Genomic DNA, 22,293 nt, shown 5'->3' on the forward strand with positions numbered 1-22,293 from the left:
GAAGGTTTTGTTGACTAGAGAATGCAGCAGAGAAGTCAGACAGCGGAGAAGAGGTGATGTGCATCAGTTTGGGATCTGGTGGAGAGGCTGTGAACACAGTTAATAGTCAAACAGACTCAAAGGTGTAATGTAATGTTATTCCAGAAAAGTATGTTAAAGGTGTCCAACTGGAGCAATGCAGCAGAAAGTTAATAATGTATAATGACACGTCACTGAAGCCCCTTGGAAAGTGCACACAGACAGTGTTTAATCCACAAAACAAGAAATCTTACAGGCTTGAGTTTGTGGTCGTCAAGCAGAAGAAGCTTAAACCTATAATAATATTAATAATAATAGCTTGAATTTATATAGCGCCTTTCAAAGGACCCAAGGTCGCTTTACAAGTAATAGGGCACAAACAAACATAACAAAACAAAAGTTAGACAGACAAAACAACAGATCGATTTAGGGGCCGAAAGCCTTGGCAAACAGATGGGACTTGAGGGCCCTTTTGAAGGCGTCAAGTGTGGGGATGTTGCGAATCCCCGCAGGGAGAGCGTTCCAGAGGGTGGGGGCTGCCACACTGAAGGCTCTGTCCCCGATGGTTCGCAGTTTGGTGGGTGGGGTGGTAAGCAGGCCAGAGTCTGAGGACCGCAGGTTCCGGGGTGGGGCATGTGGGTGAAGGATGTCCGATAGGTACTGGGGGGCAAGGGCATGGAGGGACTTGTAGGATATGCGGGACTTGACCGGCAACCAGTGTAGGTGGATGAGGGTGGGAGTGATGTGCTGCCACGGCTTTGTGTGCGTGAGTACCCTAGCAGCACAGTTTTGGACATACTGGAGCCTGTCCGGGGTTTTGTTGGGAACCCCGAACAGGACACCATTGCAGTAGTCCAAGCGGGTGGTGACAAACGCATGCACTAGGGTTTCGGCAACCGACTCCGAGAGTGACGGTCGGAGTCTGGCAATGTTCCTAAAAGGCGGATTTGGTCACAGATTTGACGTGGGAATGGAAGGAAAGGGTGGAGTCGAGGATGACACCCAGGTTGCGGGCTTCAGGAGATGGGGAGATGGAGCAGCCGTCAACCTCGAGAACGAAGTCACCAACCTTCTGGAGCAGGGCCTTGGGTGCCACAACCATGAGCTCTGTTTTATTGCTGTTCAGCTTAAGATAGTTGGAAGACATCCATGTTTTGATGTCATGGAGGCAGTTGATGAGAGACTGAGGGGGGAGCTGGGAGGATGGAGTGGTGCTGAGATACAGTTGGGTATCATCAGCGTAGCAGTGGAAATTGAGTCCATGATGTCGGATGATCTGGCCGAGGGGGAGCATGTAAATGGTGAACAGGAGGGGGCCAAGCACAGAGCCCTGGGGTACACCGTGGTGGACTGGGTCCGGGGGTGAATTTTAGCCACTGATGGAGACAAACTGTTGCTGAGGAAGGGAAGGTTGGAGATCGGCCGGTGGTTCTGGAGGTCGTCGGGGTCCAGGCCAGGTTTTTTGAGTATGGGGGTGACTGAGGCCATTTTGAAGCTGGTGGGGACTATACCAGGAGCCAGAGAAGAGTTGATGATCACCACCATGTAGGGACAGAGGGTGGGTAGGCAGTCCTTGACCAGGGCTGTGGGCATGGGGTCCAGGGAGCAGGTGGAGCTCTTGGCTGAGCTGACCAGTTTGGCCACTTGGAGAGCATCCACAGGGGAGAAGGAAATCCTATACTTCCTATACTAGGAAGATCTGCAAGTGAAGCAATGCAGTTGAGAACAGTACAGCACCACAACATCCTGACTGTGGAAAAAGGAGCAGATTAAAAAAGAATACTCAGATGTGTTTCAAGGTGATGGGTGCTTCGAGGGAAAGCTAAAGCTTGAAGTGGATCCAACAGTAAAACCAGTTCAGCTACCAAAGAGAAGGGTGCCAGTTGCTTTAGCCACTAAAAGGAGGAACTTGCAAGTTTACATGAGAGAGGGATCATAATGCCAGTGGAAAAGAGCACTGACTGGATCAGTAGTCTACTGACAATAAGGAAGCCCACAGGAAAACTGAGAATTCTCATGGATCCTAAGCCACTGAACAAAGCACTCAAGAGAAGTCATCACCCATTACCAATTATGGAAGATATACTGCCTGACCTGACATGTGTTCACAGTGTGCAATGTGAAAGATGGATTCTGGCATGTGGAGCTGGAGGAAGAATCCAGTTACCTCACAGCATTTGCCACACCTTTCCGCTACAGGTGGTTACACATGCCAATGGAGATAAGCCCAGCCCCAGAGACATTTCAAAGAAAGTTGAATCAAACATTGGAGAGGTTACCAGGAATCAAGATAATTGCAGATGACATCCTGATTGTAGGGGCAGGAAACACAGATGATGAAGCTGTGAAAGACCATGACAGGAAGCTGGAAATGCTGTTGCAGAGATGCAGAGAGCGAAATGTGAAGCTAAATCCAAAGAAGCTACAACTAAAGGCCCTGACACACCAGGCCGAAATCGATCGTTTTCGTTAGTCGGACGACGAAGCGTGCCCTGTCGCCCAAACTCAATTTGGTGTGTCCCGCACCGCCGGCCGTGACACGCCTTATTTGGCCTTTCATGGCCTTTCATGGCCGACGCACGGCCGATTCAACATGTTGAATCGGCCGTGCGTCGGCCACAGGCAGTCGGACAAAGAAATCACTCTGATTGGCTGTTCAGCTAGCGAATCAGTGCATGAGAAGCGAAACGGTTGCTTGAGAATGTCTTCCACAAGCAACACCCCAATGACTGATAGCTCCAGTACCGCACAAAACATGTTTTTGATAGACGAGAGTGAAAATGGAACGCACACGCTATTTGTTGTTTGTTTATATCACGTAGTCTGTTCTTCTTCTCTGTCTTCCGGTTGTTGCCTCTTTTGAATGACGAATACACACTACCGCCGCCTGCTGGTAAGGAGAGTTATTGCCACTCACGCATGCGCAGTTTGTACGTGCTCGGCTGAAGTCTTTGCGGTGTGTTCCAGTGCGACACATGGCCAAGACGCAGGAGAAGACGCCGACGCAACAGTCGGCGTCTGCGTCAGCGAGTTCTCTGGTGACTGCTTGGTGTGTCAGGGCCTTAAGGCGCACAGAGGTGCCATATTGGACATCTCTTAACCTCAGAGGGGTTAAAGGTGGACCCAGCTAAGGTGGTGGCAATCCGAGAGATGCCCCGGCCCAGATGCAAAAGGGTAATGCGTATTTTGGGCATGGTTAACTATTTGGCAAAATTCTGTGAACACCTGTCTGAACTGTGTGAACCTCTGCGAGAGCTGACCCACAAGGATGGGATATGGGAGTGGGCAGAGCGGCATGAACATACTTGAGGGCACTTTTTCCTATTATGTGTTTGTAGATCCGGTTACTCATTGCGTCGTCAGCTTTATCAAGGTTTTCTTTACAAAGAAATATTTTGTAATCTTGTAAATTAACTGAAAAACAGGATTAAATGGGGAAACTACCCTGCACAAGTGCCCTTTTGACAAAGGATGCAAAGAAGACGGAGAGGGAGAGTAATATAAACACTCTTTCTAAACTAAATCAGAAATAAATTAAATATACCTACCTAATACCAGGTGTTTAACCCTGCCTTTATCCTTGCTCTTGGGTTTCTAGTTATTTTGGATTCTCACAGTAGTTTCTTGCTTTAGACAGTGGCATTAGCTAGGCTGCTAACGGTAGCCATGAGGCTAACGAAGTATGAAAATCAAAGGACAGAAAATATGTTTTCAAGTTCTTCGTCACGCAGCTTGTTTGATCAAATTTAGTGTGTCCTCTGGTTGTAGCTCTGAGGAAAACTGAAAGTGATCTGTCAACAAAAATAATAATACCAATTTGATAAACTAGTGGGAACACTTTTGGACTGTGTGGTAAAGAACACAAATCACTTTATCATGTTTAATCAGCTTTAATACTAAATGACCCAAAAAATGTATGTGAACATCTAGAATACGTTCATATTAAGAAGAACGGGTCATTACAATTTTTACACTTTTGGCACATGTAGATGAGGTTAGAAAAAAAGTGTTATAACTCAAATGCACAACACAAGGCACATAAGTTAACTGACTATTAATCAGACTGCAAGTTATCTCAAACAATCGGTAAAATGATGCTTTAGTATATTTGTAGCTAATCAGTGGCAGTGCCATGCAATAAAATACTGTTTATTTCATAATCTCTTTCACATAAAGTATCACAAAGCAGACCTGATTTAACACACTATAAAAATGAATACCACAAAAGGAACAGACATTACGAAAAATGTTAAACAACAAGTGACACACAACTTAATGTGTTATAGTTTAAGCTTATTTTTTTATACATAAATATATTGTGAAGCAATATGTTGTTACTATATCTGGAGTTAAAACCAAAAGGAAAATCCACCTCTAATTAAAGTCCTAATTCTATGCTGTGACATGCACAATGTACTTGAATTTAGCTGCAGTTACATGTGCTGTTTGAAGGACAGATAATGATATGTTCTACCTGTGTTAGATTCTTTTTTACAATTGTTAAAGTTTGAATCTGGTCAGCTTTCCTTCCTGAAATTCCACTTTCCCAAAATGTCAATGTTGCTCAACATAGAAACCCAGGCACAATTTGATGACATTTTTGGTTATGCTATGGAAGCTCTGGAAAAGGCAGCTTCTTGCACTTAAACTTTGAGGGACTGAGACTAAAATACAACACCTAATATGACTATTTTATACTGAAGCATTTACTCTTATACCAACTCTACTAAGCTTCTGGAAATATTTTAATGAGTCCGTCTATCCCAGAAAATAAGTTGAGGACAAACTCAAAATGGTGTTTGATGGGAATTAAGATGCTCTTTAAGTGTTTTCAGGTGGATTTTTCCTATAAAATGTACGCACGCACAACAATATAATAATATAAAACACTTAAATGATAAAAAGGCCATTCAGTCAATGTTCTTCTCTTTGGTACGTGTTTAAAGGTGGGCACAAGCATCCACCTAAAGTGCTCTATATGGTACAGTAAGCTGGTCAGGCTTTTAAATAAACGTGGAGTCTTTTTTATTTCTGACTGTGGCGCGTCTTAAATGAGGCTAAAATTGTCTGTTTTCTATCCAGATGTCATTTTTCTCCAGTGACGCCACTCTGGAATACATCAGACCATCGTATGGACCGGATGTAGTTTGATAGGGTTCGAAGGTCCAAAAATAAAACATTTGAAGTGATAAAGTTTCAGTATGAGCTCTATTTTCTGACACACACACACTCAAACACATTTGTGGCTCCACTCTCATCCCGTCCGTTCTTCTGGGTGTTTGGCTCCTCTGTTGTTGCAGAGTCTTTCGAGGGGTCGCAGCAGTTCTTCCTCTCGGGGTCTGTACGGCACAACGTAGCTCTCCTCCTCCAGCAGGATACGGTTCAGTGTCTCCTCGTGGTTGATGTGGCGGCGCACCATCAGTATGTACTGTTTTCCCTCCTCCAGGTGGGGGCAGTCACACACGTTAGGGACCCACAAGAACTCCCGGTGCTCCAGGCGGAAGCCGTTGCGGTAGGTGTGGAGGATCTGGACGTCATACCGCGTCTCCTGGCCTCGGTACAGCTTTCCGAGCACCCGGGCACGGAAAACTAACAGAGAAAATTCAATGAGATATAAATATAAATTCACATGTTAAAGTCATATTTAATTTAAACTACAAGGTTCCAACTCACCAAAGTCCTTCTGGCAATACTGTCTTTGGCGCTCCCTTCGACCTTTAATTCGATGACATTTCCCACAATGTCCTGCGCAAAAAAGTAAGCATGAAAAATAAGGATCACAAACATAGGCCTGATAAAAATAAGTATATTAAAATAAGTACTTCAACATCAAAAAAGACATGCTTGCGTTGTATGAAAAGACGTTTAATATATAAACAAAGGCATTTTATGAAATATCTGAGAATCGTTTACACATTTATGGGATCATGCTTAGCTGGGCTGTTTGGTGAGGTGAGGGTCAGGTTTGGAAAAGGTGAACATACTTCCTGGTGAAGGCTGAGGAAGGAGGTTTCTGTGGTTCTCCTCTCTCTGCAGGCGGGGCAGGATGGGCTGGTGGGGGGGCTGGCGACGGTTGTGGTGGGGAGATTGGCGAGGTGGCTTCAAATGTCTTGAAACTAGGAGACACATATCAAACAAACACAGTGTTACCATGACATGTCTTCCCAGTCAGAGATTTTTTAAATAGTAGGTCACATTTATGATAACACTTCTGACGTAAGCCACTTTTTAAGTATTACAAATATGTGACAATGTCTCACCACTATCCACAATAGAGTACTAAAGGATACAGACCTGAAACTCATAAATGAGGTACCTTATTTCAAAGCCAATAGGTTGGTTGCCTGAAATAAGATCTGTGGTAAACAAAACCCGAATAGACTTTCACGTTTTGCACGAAGACTTTGAAACATCATTCCTTCAAGCACAGGAAAAGGTATCTACTCAGTCATGTGACCAGAGTGTAGTTTGTTTATAGCCCAAAGTTAGCGTTCTACTTCTGGCGATTGCTTTTAAGCCTCAAATTAATATTTTTTACCACAGAGCCATGAATTGACAATAGTACCAACAATAACTCTCTTTTGTCAAAAAGGAACTGCAGGCACCGTTTAGCTTAAGATAATTTCTTTTTGTACAATGGTCTGATACTGATGAACAGGAAGGAGACAGCAGGTTTCTCTCAACATGTGGTGGTAGATTTATTCAAATAAATAACATGCCAAACCATGCATTCTATCCTCATTATGCCTTTTCCAAGAAACAAAACCATGACCAGACTAAGCAACAGAAAAGTTCACCTTGCTACCCAACAAACAACCAAACAACACACTTCTTCTGGCAACATCAAGAGTCAAAGTGTGTGTTGGAAGAATCCACCAGCAGGTAAATGAAAGGCTCAAAGATGTATTGCAGTGTTAGATAGATTCCGACAGAAGGCATGAGTTAGCTGTGTGAGGATTTCCATGTGAGTGTGAATATTTACGGAGAGATTAAGCACATGTGTACAGCAGGTTTATCAAGAGAGATGATCCAGCCGCATTCCTCAGCTGCTCAGCCAGTAGATAAACTCTTAAATCAAGTCTCGTGAAGATGGATTGTTTAAACCATTGTCGACCACACAGGTGTTTTCACTTATTGTTTCTTGCTTTCAGGACTTTGTAGGCTTGTAAATATTGCCATTGATTGACATTTCCCTCGTTCTCCTGTTAGTGTCTTGCACCTGTGAGCTTCCTCAATCATTTTTATTGCCGAACAAACGAAAACACCTGTGAGGGAGTGTAGGGATTTCAACATGATCAAGATAAGTGTATTTGAATCCGGCCTGAATTTGAATGCGTCCTCCAAATGTAGTTATCACAGACCAAACCCAAGTCAACTGAAACTCCATCAAGTTTTTGAGACAGCAAACAGTTACTTTTCTTTTTCAGCCTCAAACTTGACAGTAGAAGCATGAATGATCTCTATCAGGCACCGTGCTCCTTCTGCATTATCTACGTGTGTGTTTACACTATCCAAAGATCCATTATTTGTATCTATCAGCGACCTGATCATATTTTCACAGTCATACATCTCAGTGAGCCTGACTGTATATTGGACCCTGCTGTTTATTCTGGCATCATGGTGGCTATTTCTGTAAACCCACACGCATGTAGACACAACGGCCCACATGGTTAGAGCGTTGATCATCAGATCAAGGGGCGTTGGTGAACTCCAGTTCGAATCCCGCCTCGGCCGCCACTGCGTCAGGCCGCTGTGTCCTTGGGCAAGACACTTTACCCACATTTGCTCCTGTGGGTAATGTCCACAATAATGACTCTTACATGTGTAATGTGTAATTGTAAAGCGCTTTCAGCACCTGTAAAAGCGCTCTAATAAAAAATGTAATGCATTATTATTATGGTAGTTTGATAAATTGATAACGTAATTATCTACCAGGCCTGTATCTGAGGGTTCTTGGAAATGTAAATGAGTGGATCATGTAATGACTAAGATTTAAGATGATTTAAACTTTATTCTATACATTTGTTTAAGGGCCTTTAAATGAAGCTAGCTGCAGGACTTACTCCAATGTGTTCGGGTGGTGACAGGGGAAGCCCGGGTGGTGACAGGGGAAGTTGTGGTTGTGGTGATTGGTTGATCCCAGGGGAGGTAGTTGTCAGTGTGGTGAGCTTGGCGCAGTGGACTCCTCCTCCCATGGTGGAGGGCGTATTGACCTGGTGGGAGCCAGTACTCGTACTCGATCCCCGGGTTTCTGTCTGTAGCCAGCACCTGCACACAAGGACGGCACTGAAACTTATAGACTATTTTATTAGCTTAAAGAGCAGCTTACTTTGTCATACTTTTTACTACTACTACTATTTTGGCATCAAAGCAAGTCCTAGAAACAAGACCAAATATTTTGGTCTTGATCCTGATCCGAGTCCTCTAATATTTGGGATTTGTCAGCAACAAGTACGATCCGATACTTGTATTTGAATCTCAATTATTTTGTATGTGCTCCTCATAACCTTGGTATTGTAAGAGTTATTGTTTGGATTGCTAACCAACTAAACTAAACAAGCAATGAACGAAACTGCGTGATGACTAAATTGATGACACATGTTCCTTATGTCTTACAAAGCCAGAGATAAAAGTTGCCTTAACCCTAAGGAGTAGGATTAACCCCTAACCCTAAGATTTAGTGTTACTAGGCCAAATTATAGGCATTAAATACAGGCACTTTCCAGTAAGAAGTAAGAGTGTTGCTGAATTTATTACAACTACCACATGAAACAAAGAGTACACTGTTCTGAGGATGCTTACAGCTCCCATCAATGTTCTACAGAACTCCCAACAGCAGTGTTCTTACAGGAGAAAGCAATAGGTAACAGCTGTTTGGTAACTAACCAGATCTTTTACAACAGGGTATGAATGAAACCATAAAATATTCATTCAAAGCTGATGTTTTTCTTCCCTTGGGAAATACTGAACGATGTGCAGAACAAGTATAATTTACAAGTATAATGCACAATGCAGGAAGGTACAATGTGTTTATCTATTGCTGTATTGTAGCCTGACCAGAATGGCCTCAATAATAAATCCTGGTTTAACTGAAGCTTCTCGATGGCTTTTAGACATTTATTGCATTCTTTGGAGGGGGGTCCTTTTTCAGTTTCTCTACCCATTTCTTCCTGTAAAGGTTGTTTTGACGTTGCTTTCAGAGGGTTTTGTTTGTAGGCTGTACAGATTGTAAGGTCCTGAAGGCACATTTCTGATATCGGTAAGATCCACGAAACATCAAGAAGAGATTTCCAACTCCTGCGACCGGACGCTGACCAAACCATCCGGCATCAATATGTTAGAGCTCTCACCATGAGATGGAGGTCTTCCTGGGTGGGTCCTGGTACCTCGAAGCTCTCCCAGGTGTCTGCAGAGCGCCGGTACACCAGTTTCGTCCCGGCTACATTGTACTCGCCCGGAATGCTGATCTTCCAGTTACCGTTGATCACAAACTGGGAGTGACCATTCTGGAGTGCTGGATAAGGGATCAAGGTACGGAAAGGAAGGAAGGAAAAGTTATTGATGTTATTCAGAGTTGACCGGTCAGTCAAATATTTCTAAATGCCATACATTCTTTGTCCATATGAGGAGGTCATGCTCTCTGTGTTTGGTGTCATAAACAGAAATATGTCCAGCCTATATAAGGCAGCTGTCTCTCCTCAGCAGTGGGAAAGGGAATTTCCATGGCATGAAATGGAACCAAGTACCTTCACCTGCCTCGCCCCAGTGGTCAGATAAAGCATTTTATGAGCGTCCCCTTTCAGGAGCACAGTGTGCGCTGTTTGAGGCCCTGTTTTATTTTGGTCTCATAAACAAGGATAAGAATAGATGTCCTTGGTTATTATGTTGCCTGGAAAACATACAGCGGGTCCAGAGACCAGATAGGACTGCTGAGCCCCCTGTCTCTGGGGAGAGGAAGTTATAGCAAGTCTAGGAAATACTTTAACTGCTGGATTAACACTTCAGCCATGGAGCCAGTGACGCAGAGGGAGTCCTATGCAGAGACTGATACACACAGCATCCCAGGAGTCATGTGTGTGTGTTTGGTGTGCATGGTCTTACCTAGATAATTCCTGCTGTTATCAGTGACTCGGATGTGAGTAGCTCCAGCTGGGATCATGGTCACTTCGTTGTATCCAAAAGGTCCGCCTGGCAAACGGAGACATTCAATTAGAAGCTCGGTTTAATGAGTCTCGTCTTTTTTTAAACTACTTACAGTAACATGATTAAAGGAAAAGTCAGTATTTATGAGCTTAAGACAGTTTTGCAACAAAGTGAAGCCCAGAAAAAAGAAGAATCAGATGGCTCTTTAAGTCATTTGAAGTTATTTTAGTCTTAAAAGGAGAACATCAAAAGAAAGTTTCGCATCATCTTTTAAGACTGTCTGTTGCATTCTAGAGATAATTCTGAGATCAACAAGTGTCAGCTTTGAGATCAGACAGAATGAGAAGTTAAATGAATGTCAAAGGGCCCTTCATCATATTAACAACATGCATAACAAACAGTTGAGTTATGTGCATTATGATTACAGTGTGTTATTAAAGACACAATTAACTTGCACTGGGACCAAATCTAATGATGTGTTATCCTTCACTCCATACTCTTGGCCTTTCTTTAAATCACTGTCACTTGCCACACACTAAATAAATGCTACTTTTAATAAATAAATGCCTTGATTGCATAAGACTCCACTGTGAGGTTTGTATATGACTGTAATGACAGTTATTACTGCAATGTAATGCAAACTTAAACGCATGTAAATTCATCAAAACTAAACACATAAAACCAAGGAAGCGAAATACTGTAATTCCCATTTGCATTTAATTACAGACTGTGTGATTATAGCAATCAACACCACTAACATCGTCTTTGGGAACTGAGTGTTTACAATGTCAACACATTCATCATGGTGTCATCTGAGGTGGTTGCCACAGTGTTCATGTACACTCACAATTTAGTTTCTTTCAAAACCTTAAACCAGTGCTGCTTGTTCAGATGCTGCGAACAACTATGCCTTAAATCCTGCTTCAATTCACCAGGATGCACTAACCATGTTTTAACAACAAGTAGATATTTAAAAGCAAGTATGTCAGCGTTTCTAGGTTTCAGATCCAGGCCTGAACAGATAGATTCATTTCTATTGCTCTTTAAAACACTCTTAGACTGAGAATGTAAAGCCATGTGTATACTATAGTACTTTAGGTGTAAATAGGCAGGCCTGTTAATTCAATAGTAATTGCATTCATAATCTATTAATAGTTGTGGATTGATTCCAACCACAGCTGCAGGTCTTTAACATTTGACTGTACCATTACTGTCCAGTGCCGTGTGCTGTCACTTGAAACAGATTGCTGCACGCCTTCACTTTGTACTGAGCACTTTATATTCAGGGTTAGTCTTTGAATAGCATGCTATGCCCTTTTTCAGCAATCAGTAACTGGTATGTAATCAGTAACTCACAATAATCTGGATTAGTAATCAGATAATTATATCTTTGAACATATCTTGCCAGACATTGGTGTGGCTCGTACAGTATTACAAAGCTCTTGGAAAGTCTTTACCATCTGTCATTATACAACAATGACAATCTATGATGTCAGCAATGATTAACTGCCATCAATGGTTTACTAGATTTTAAAGCACAAAGACGGATACTTTTTGAATGAGCTGAAACCACAGCCCTTCCATATAGAATGATATTTCACTTCTGAGCCAAAAAAAAAAAAAAGGCAGGGACAGCTCTATGGTTGTCCTGCTGCTCTGGAGTGTAAGGTGGCTGCGGGGTGAACCCCATTCATTACGGCTTTTGAAGAGCACGTAACTTTGGTTGCCCCGGCTCACCCGTCTCAGAGAGGAACTATTCACAAGGTTCATCTCTGGGGCTTTAGCTACATGAACATGTAGCGCTGTAACTGAGAGTGTCAGAGTTACAAACAGGCAGCGGGAAGCTCCAGGCGGTCGGTATTTGACCTTGTGAGGAGCGATTTTGTGCAGCCGCCCTCCATCAGATCTACCTCCTTTGGGAAACACAGCTGCAGGAGGAGGGACAACATCTCAAGGCTGTCGAGTCGCCCAAACAAAGCGGCCATTATCAGCATTATTTCTTGCTCAATCTGAGCCATCACGGCTGGCTTTTAGTTCTGCCGCCCCACAGAGATGTGGGAGGAAGCCACTCACAGAGGTGATCCTGAGCCAAGAGCCAGAGGCGCTGGGTGCTTTCTGTCAATCAGTGGTGGGCGAAACCATAGACCTTATATTTAAGTAGAAGTAGTGTTAAACTACTGAGCTCCACAACGCATACTGTGGCATTTCTTCAATGCCATATTCACCACAAAGTCACATCCTTATACAGAGGCATTTCAATGCGTATGTGTCTTTCTTTGCCTCTACCCTTTGACCCCTAAACAGTACATGTGGGTCGAAATGATGGAACACATGTTTATTTTGTTGCATGTCTTAGTTTGAGTGGTTTTCTAAGTTGGTTTGTTGGTCTGTGTTTTTGGCAACCCTGTTTTCCAAGTTGGTTTTAGTTTACAGATTTATTGCCATAATAGTTCATCTAATTTTAATACTTTAACAACTTTGACAAAAAACTCCTCCTCCCCACATGTTGAGCAGAAGAGAGCGACCGCATGTTGCCCTCTGAACTGCAGACACAGTATGAACGTGGGTATAACATGTTGTGGTGGCATCCAGCCGGAGTTCCATTTAGAGATTGAAGAACTCTGCGTTTTTCCTCAAATCTTAACCACTGTAATTTTGGAGCTACATTTCCTCCTGGAAGGCAACACTATTTACCATTCTTAATCTTCATGTCATCAGAGACCAATAACCTTTTGATTAAACCTGAACGACTAATGGCCTTTTTTGGAGGGAAAACACAAAGAGGGCTTGGATTTATCCCCAGATCGTGTTGGTTTGAAACTGCTGCAATTGATTCCTCATGGAGATTATACGGTGATTGTGTGTGTGTGTGTGTGTGTGTGTGTGTGTGTGTGTGTGTGTGTGTGTGTGTGTGTGTGTGTGTGTTTCCTACCTGCCTCCAGACCGTTGCTCTGGTACACGCTCTTGTGGTGCATGCAGGTGGTGTTTTGTCCTCCACACACCATGCAAGCGTCCTCCTGCTGCTTTGAGCCCAAGATGGAGTCACAGCCGGGCGTCTGTATGACACACACACACACACACACACACACACACACACACACACACACACACACACACACACACACACACACACACACACACACACACACGCACACACGCACACACACACACACACACACACACACACACACACACACACACACACACACACACACACACACACACACACACACACACACACACACACACACACACACACAACATTACAATACATTACATGTCACTTGTTAGACGCGGGTTCGAACTTGAGTCAACAGTTAAGTAAGGGATAATGTGCTGCGACGCGGTCATTATGGGGAAAAGAACACCGACAGGCTGATCAGGAGCCCGACGCGAAGCGGAGGGATCTAGATCGGCATGAAGGTGTTCTTTTCCCCATAATGACCAAGTCGCTGCACATTATCCCGCTTATTACATGGCCACATTCTCAACAAAGTAACGTTATGACTCCCAATATTAATTGAAATGCTTTTATGGATTTAGAAAATGATTTTATTGATTTAAAAAATAGTTGTATGTATTGATTTAAATTGACATGCATCCGCGAAGAAAAATAGTCCGTTGTTACTGTTTGAACTAACGTAGCAACGGCAGGCTTCGATAGCGTTTTTGAGGAGCTTTTTGATTACAGATTTGAAAACATCGCTCCTTGCTTTAAAAGTAGCACAATTCATGATGTCAAACCTTGGAAAGTATCTAGATATCCCTGCCCTAATGACAAAGTAACTGGCAAGTGAATATGTGTCGCCGTTTGATGTCTATGTCTGGACCGCTGCGTAAAAAGGAGGGTTTCTGCCCGTTACTTCTCCGCAGTTTTTCTTGTCCCAGTTCCAAAAGCAAACTGCATGCAGTTTGCTTTTCGGCCCAACTGTATACAGTTCAATCGACCGGACTTCTTTCTGAAGATGTGAGCGTCCTTAACAACGGTCAATAAGTCCTTGACAGCGGTCTGTCTGTTCGGTATTAACAACGTGTCACGTGTTCTGAATTGACCAATCAGAATCGAGTATTCAACTAAGCCATGTAATAAATCTGGTTAAATGTGTTTCTCTCTCACGGCGTGCCTTTGCACTCACATATACACATTTCAGACGAAAGCCTTTGCTCAAACTTTCTTTTTGTCTGATGTAAAGTTCACCTTAACCTTTAAGGCGAAGGTTCATCTCAACCCACTCTCTTCCTCCTTCTCTTATTTGCTGTTCCCTGTCATGTTCTCCTCCTCACCATTTACTTTGGCATTTACAACAGAAGGACGGGTCACAGAGTTGTCTCTGTAAATCTTAAAATGCCAAAACAAAGAGCATGGAGGATGAGCTGGGTGGTTTCGGTTGTGAGGAGAATCTTATTACTAGACTGATTACAGTGTCCGGACTTCATCTCACAGCGTGCAGAGCGGACCAATCAAGGGGGAGGTCCCGGGCAAGAGTGCAACAATCTAGGGAACCTAAAATCAGCCCCTAAGCCTTTTTAGAAATACAAAAACACTCCAAGCATCTGTGTGTGCACAACAGGAAATGAGTTGTCAGTGACAAAGTAGTAGAGTGCACGAGGGCCCCACTGAGGGAGGCACTAAGGTCCACCAGAATCATTCAAGTCACTTTGAGAGTGGAGGAATAGACTTGCTGCTGCTCATTCTTTCTGCAACATTCAGGATTCAATGACAGGTTTGAGTTGGTTGTGTGCTCTACTGTTTTTAGTATTTAAACAATAGGTCCATTCATTTATTGGTGAGTCAACATAATATTAACAACAATTCTAAATAATGTATGAATTGTTTTGGTCGTGACATTTTTTTAGGGTTTTAAATAACTTGAGAACTATTGAGTGGATGGGAAAGTGAAATGTGCTGCAGATCCATCGTCCCTTTACGATACATCTTAACAACTCAATTTTCATCTAGCGCCTTTCACAGCTTACAATTTGTATCCGTCTTTGGTTGATAAGCACATTTCTGAGAAGTCTTTATATTCCCATCACTTTTACCTAGTGTTACTCTAAATGTTAATTAGAAAATGTGGAATGTTGGAAAATGTTGACTCTTTAGTAACATTGAGCCACTGATTGAGCTATAGACTCTTGATTGAGTCCTTTTTATCATTGTAAACTGAGCAAAACATGAATATCTAGATTTGGACTGTGGACTGAGTCTTCTGGTATTTGATGATGTCAACCATTTTTAACTTTTTATTTGATTGGTAGACAAAAGTTATAATTATTGATTGAACAAACTCTTAGATCAACATTTTGCCAGTAAAACTACTTAACCAAATTGAATGTAAAAGAGCTTCTACACACAGATAGCACATGTGCACACGTAGACGTGTTCTGCAGTCTGATCTCATTGGTGACCGTCAGCTGTCCACCCCAGCTGCAGGCAGCATCTGCTTCCTGTTTCAGTCCTGTGCTGCTCTGACCTCGGCTCGAGGAGCCAATGACCCATACATCCACGTATATACACCACTCGTTAGCATGCAAAACATACATAGACATATGTAAACATATGCATTAATCCTCTGTCAGTGCAGTCAAAATAACTTGAGTTATTAGTTCACCCCCATGTAGCAGATGTGTCTACTGAGTACTAGGATGCATCTCATTACTTTGCATGTGCTGCGCTGCAGGACCCAAGGGATGCAAGTTCATTTCCATCTGTGTGAGGAGGGTGAGAGGGGGACAGGCTGGGAGCATGACGTTTGGACTGAGTGCAGAGCAGAGCTGTAATGCTGGCTGAAGGCTGCAGTCCACACTGATGAGTGCACTCTGGTCCTAACGCACAGCATGGAGTGGAGTTCTCCAGAGACTCAACATCACTTACACCACAACAGGGTGGAAACGGAGAGTGAGAAACCTCCACTCAATCCGTCCTCGCTTTGAAATTAACATCAGAGAAAAAGAAGTTGGAGGAGTGACTTGTGCAGGTGTGTGTTTGTATATGTGAATTTGCAACTTGCAATACAGTATAATTTGTCAAGCACTGATTTCTATATTCAAACATATACTTATTTTTGACGTCCGTATCAACCCCATACTCATCATTCGTGTTGGATACATCTGCTACAGTGCTCCATAATATGGCAGCAATGCCCCTAGCACAACAAGGACAACAGCATGTTTTTGCCCCATATGGCAAACGTGAAAATGGATCAATGTCAGAGGAGTTGTGTGAGGCTTCAAGGCTCTGGAGGAATATGCTACATTTATTTTTTCATTAGATGTGGTGGATGCTTTATCGACTCACATTAAAGTGGTATAAAGAAACTCGACCTCAAAATACAAAGATGTCTTCGAATTAAATTCAGCATTGTCACCCACATTCACATTCTACATTCAACATTTTCCCTCCTGGTAATTATTAAAAAATAGACCAAAGAGATCATCATTAGTTTGACAGGGATTGTATCGCCCAGAGCATTTAGCTAATTTAAGAAATCAGCCATCACAGAGCTTGATATTTGGTAGGTAGTGTGCTGCAGTGAACAGAAGCCAACGTTGACACATTGTAGATCCTCACAAAACATTCAGCAGGTCAAATCCCTTCCGCTTGTTCAATATTACTATTTTGGCAACGATGGTGTTTTGTTTTGCCCCAACATAACATAAGAATTTCCCCTAGAAACGGGATTGAACTCCAACACCAGTTTGGTATTGTTGACACTCACCAGGCAGCGCCCGTTGACACACACAGCTCCAGGCTCCTTGGCGCAGGCCGTGCCATCGAGCACACGGCCAAAGTTGTAGTAGAAGTTGTGACCCAGGGCCAGGCAGCTCAGTTCACAGGGGTTAGAGCCTGGCAGGGAAGAGCTCCAGTCAGTGATTCATTAGTTTATTATGGGAACACAGGCGAGGCAGAAGGAAAGGGAGGGAGGAGGCCGTGAAACAGAAACAGGCAGGAGGTGAAGATAAGAATCTGGGAGAGAGCCGAGTGAAGGAGAGGGGGCAAAAAACTAACAGATGTCATGGAGTATGTCATGGAAAACTCGTGTGGATTAATTACACAGCATGCCTCACAGTGGACATGAGAGCTTTCCATCATGGAAACTTAATCTGACTTCCAGACATAGTCAAATTATAATTCACTCCAATCTGCTCAACCACAAGAATGAGTGTCCATCAGTCCTTAGTGTGGACGCACAAACTTCCTCAAGGCCAGAGGACTTCGGTCCACAGAGGCCTTTTACACAGTTGTATTTGTTGGTATTTATCCACTGCCAGAAGGAAGAATTACACACTTTGTATTGTAGGACCATCACAGTGAAAACATTGTATCTCCTAACAACAAGTTCTCAGTAACTGAACAGAAAGTTGACTTCACTGACCTCCGTGAAAGGTGGTCCATCTGAAGGAGGTTCCAGCCACTAACGGTCGGTCATTGAAGGCAGCACACTGCATCTCTCTGAAGTCCTCCGAGCTGGGGGGGCACTCCTGCACACACACACATGCACACACACACACACACACACACACACACACACACACACACACACACACACACACACACACACACACACACACACACACACACACACACACACACACACACACACACACACACACACACACACACACACACACACACACACACACACACACACACACTTTTTTACTCCCTCCTATATGGTAGTGCACTCTTCATGACAGTTTTTTTGTATTAGATTTTTAAATTGCATTGCTTACACTTTTGTAATCTATTAAATCGTAACCCCCTATATCATGATTCGTATTGTAACACAAGACACTTGCCAATGAAGTGGTGTAGGAATGAGTCCTAGAACCCAGAAATGTGTTATCATATTTTACCATTTCTGGTTCCCTTCAGCGTTTTTTGCGTTTCTGCTTAGATGCCTGAAATAAGATCTTTGCAAGCTTAACATGGCAAGTTTTATTATATGTTTTCACTGCACCACTCTATACCCAGCTTTAACAATACATGAGCCGAGTGGTGAGTAGGGGAAAAAAGGAGAAGGAGAGAGGTTGAGGATTTGTGTCCATTCATTGAAAGCTCTGAGCTAATCACACCGCACCAACAGCCAAATGCACACACATTCAAACATGCTTAAACACGCTGCAACCCATGTGTGCGGTTTTCCTTTAATCAATAAGGGCAACAGTGACATGCTGTCCAAACACACACATACACACAAGCTGACAACACATTTCTAACACAATAGCAGGTCTGATAGCTGACTGCAGCAGGTCTGTGTTTAATCCCTGAGTTCAGTGCAGTGAAGACACAAGTTAATATGTCGTTGAAATTCCAGTTCACACCCTGAAACACCAACCCCAACCACGCCTATATGACCAACTTCTATAGCAAACATCATCCATTGTTCTAGGAAGTTTGCATCGAAAAGACATTTTTCATACAGTGTGAAAAGCGTTATTCTGAAATGACCTTAGTGTTGCAGATCTTGTATTGTCTGGGCTCTCCTGAACATGGTCCACCCACTGGGTTCCTGGGACACAGAAGCAATACAAGTAATGTAATGTGTTATCAACATATGTGAATGATGTTCCAAAATATTTGTTAAACACACTATACACAACTGTATGAACTACCTCAAACAATGATTTCAGATATATTATGTTATTATGTATTTAATGTTTCTCTAAAAATCCTGCATTCAAACAAAGTTAGAACATTAAATGTACTTCAAATTACCAAAAACTAGAAGTTAATTAGTTGATGCTATTTTGTTTTGATAATCTACATGTGCAGAGTGACTAGTAACTAAAGCTAAATAAAATGGCCTACCAAATACTACATACATGTAGTGGAGTAAAAAGTACAATATTTGCCTCGAAATTGTGAGTAGAAATAAAGTACAAGTTCCTCAAAACGGTTGTTAAGTTTTGATGAATGATGAATCCTTTGTTACACTTCCCCACTGGAAACAGACAACACTTAAGCTTCAGTTGCAACTTTAATTGTGATTTCTGAGGATCATTGGTGACATATTTGAAATGTATTACATTTTTAAAGATTGATGCTGTAGTCTGAGTGACCCTGCTGCGGGACCCCGCTGACATTTACCTTGTGATGCAGGTGCGAGTCCTGACTGAGGCTCCGCCCCCGCAGCTACGGGAACAGACAGACCAGCCGCTCCACGGCGCCCACTCGTTCCTGAAGTGCAGCTGCCGCCGGGCGCGGGTCGGACGCACTGATGACGCCTCGCTGGAGGGATGCCACGCAGAAACCCATGACTGAGACATGAAGGACAGCGAGAGACAGTTTAATACTGACATTAAACACTTTAAACAAAGCGAAACAGAGACACAGCAAAAAGTAAGCTGGTAAGCAGTAATGGAAATCAACTAAGTACATTTACTTACTGCTATAGTAAAATAATTGAGACTTGTTAGATTAATATTTTACATTTACTATTTGTTCAGCTACCAACTAGCAATGCATACAAAGTTTGGTGGTTAAAATAGGCTCCACATTGACCAGCTACAACATTAGCTATTATGATAATAATTTGATATTAGAGTATATGCCTTATAGCATATTAGTGATGGGGTCAATCTACTACATAAATAGTGGTAATGGGTTTCATTCAGATGTTCATCTCAGTTTCCTCTGTCACTTGGGTTACTTTCTAATTATACAAAGCTCCCACAATATGAGTACCTACACCAGCTGTTGGAGAACTATCTTTGCAAAGCTGCACAACATTTATTTCACAATCCAATCAGGGCGGACTAGGCTGGTTCAAAGTGGGGCTTAAAGAAACAGGCGCTCAAACGGAGCATTTCAGACGGACAGTGAATACAGGTATTTCTAGACAGACAGTATGAGAGAAAATAATGTGTTTTCAGAACATTAAAGTATGAAAACATGTTCTAGTAGAAACCTAAAATACAAATACAAACCCTACATATTGGCATGATATTTCCCCTTTAAGTACATACAGAGTCTTTTTTACTGAAAAGAGGAACCCGTTAAAAAAAAACAATCTTGATAACCCTACATTCTTTACAATTGTAGTCTATTACAATGTTCCCACAGAGATCAGACTGTTCAGTTTCTATTCTGATCTGCTTTTTCTCCATGTATTGTGGTTTCTTGGACCCAATATAACTGCTGCTGTGAAGCCATGCAGTCAGGGACAACATGACTCTGCTCCCAACTGTGATGTTTAAATGTTCAAAGCTGTCAGGAGGCAACTGGCTACTGTCAGCAGCTCTCAATCCCTGCATGTGTGTGGGTTAGAGATGAAGACAGAGAGGCTACAGTTTTGGCAGTATGATAGGATATCATTTATGGAAGGGAAAACTTGTGTTGGGGGGAGTTAAGTGTGACGCCAAACAAAAGCTTCTATTAATAAGAGAACATCCACCTGGCAGATTCATTTAAAGAGTATATCGTGTACAGAAATGACCTTGTGAGCCTGGTGGATCAGGACCATCACAGCCAAACAATACAAAGTTATTATATATATCTCAATGGCGCTCCTCAAACACATTCCAGAGTTTATGCCCTGGAGGAGGACTGAAACTGGCAGCGCTCCCACAAGTTCCTCATACAGGAGCTGGATCACACACAGTTCTTTAACTCTTCACACACACACACACACACACACACACACACACACACACACACACACACACACACACACACACACACACACACACACGCACGCACGTGCACACACACACACACACACACACACACACACACACACACACACACACACACACACACACACCACACACACACACACACACACTCACTCACTCAACAAGGTACATTTCTTTCAGGAAGCGCAAAACTCCAAGTCACCTGGAGTGACTTGGAGGGAAAGATCTGAATTGACGCTATAGGACCACACGTGAATAAAGAATACTTGAAAGTCATGCCATCACTTTCTGCCACTCCCCTCATTGATATTAAAATGTATGCTGCATGATTCTGCACTGTATAATCTAATCAGATCTGTAACTGAGAAGCAGGATTGTGTAAGTAGGATATTTCTGTTTTGCACTTGATTTACAAGACGAATTAATATTTTTCCAGGATATACATCAATAGTCTATCTAGTTCATGGTGAACTATCAGAGTGATAAGAAATAACAGCATAAATCAAATGTTTAAGGCAAGGCAAGGCACCTTTATTTATGTAGCACCTTTCGACACAAGGCAATTCAAGGTGCTTTACAAAAATGAAAGACATTCAAACAAAGGCATTTAAAAACAGTTATTAAAAAGAAAAGATAATAAAAGAAACATTAAAAGAAAAAATAAATGAATAAAAAGTTACAGTGCAGTTTAAGATGTGATGAATATATCAATTAAAAGCAGCGGCAAAAAGAAAAGTCTTCAGCCTGGATTTAAAAGTAGTCAGAGTTGCAGCGGACCTGCAGGTTTCTGGGAGTTTGTTCCAGATATTTGGAGCATAATAACTGAACGCTGCTTTACCATGTTTAGTTCTGACTCTGGGGACAGAAAGCTGACCAGTCCCTGAAGACCTGAGAGATCTGGATGGTTCATAATTTAGCAGGAGGTCAGAAATGTATTTTGGGCCTAAACCATTCAGTGCTTTATAAACCAGCAGCAGTATTTTGAAATCTATTCTTTGACACACAGGAAGCCAGTGTAAAGACTTCAGAACAGGAGTGATGTGATCCACTTTCTTAGTGTTAGTGAGGACTCGAGCAGCGGCGTTCTGAATCAGCTGCAGCTTCCTAATATATTTTTTAGTGAGACATGTGAAGACACCATTGCAGTAGTCGAGTCTACTGAAGATAAAAGCATGGACACGTTTTTCCAAATCCTGCTGTGACATTAGTCTTTTAATCCTAGATATGTTCTTTAGGTGATAGTAGGCTGATTTAGTAACTGTTTTAATGTGACTGTTGAAACTCAGGTCAGAGTCCATGACTACACCTAGATTGCTGGCTCTATCTGTTGTTTTGAACATTGCAGACTGAAGCTCAGTGCTAACTTTTATACGTTCTGAATTTGCTCCAAAAACCATTACCTCAGTTTTATCTTTGTTTAATTGGAGAAAGTGCTGACACATCCAGTCATTGATTTGTTCAATGCACTTACTCAGTGTTTGAATTGGAGCATAG

The 22,293-nt window shown here is 42.5% G+C and overlaps 1 protein-coding gene across 1 annotated transcript in view; it reads right to left on the reverse strand.

Annotated features, from left to right (window-relative positions):
- Window positions 1–4,151: 4,151 nt before the first annotated feature.
- The window catches only part of adamtsl5 (ADAMTS like 5), a 34,072-nt gene continuing 15,930 nt past the window's right edge, over window positions 4,152–22,293 (reverse strand). The window contains exons 3-13 of the mRNA XM_034109367.2: window positions 19,253–19,422; window positions 18,614–18,674; window positions 17,538–17,643; window positions 16,881–17,008; window positions 13,094–13,217; window positions 10,120–10,206; window positions 9,369–9,532; window positions 8,082–8,286; window positions 6,003–6,134; window positions 5,692–5,763; window positions 4,152–5,607 (exon numbers count right to left, since the gene is read on the reverse strand). Of these exons, the coding sequence (XP_033965258.1) occupies window positions 5,273–5,607; window positions 5,692–5,763; window positions 6,003–6,134; window positions 8,082–8,286; window positions 9,369–9,532; window positions 10,120–10,206; window positions 13,094–13,217; window positions 16,881–17,008; window positions 17,538–17,643; window positions 18,614–18,674; window positions 19,253–19,422 (1,584 nt within the window). The 3' untranslated portion in view covers window positions 4,152–5,272. The remainder of the gene's footprint in view (window positions 5,608–5,691; window positions 5,764–6,002; window positions 6,135–8,081; window positions 8,287–9,368; window positions 9,533–10,119; window positions 10,207–13,093; window positions 13,218–16,880; window positions 17,009–17,537; window positions 17,644–18,613; window positions 18,675–19,252; window positions 19,423–22,293) is intronic.

Source organism: Pseudochaenichthys georgianus, chromosome 3 (genome assembly GCF_902827115.2).
Source record: "Pseudochaenichthys georgianus chromosome 3, fPseGeo1.2, whole genome shotgun sequence".
NCBI lineage: Eukaryota > Metazoa > Chordata > Actinopteri > Perciformes > Channichthyidae > Pseudochaenichthys > Pseudochaenichthys georgianus.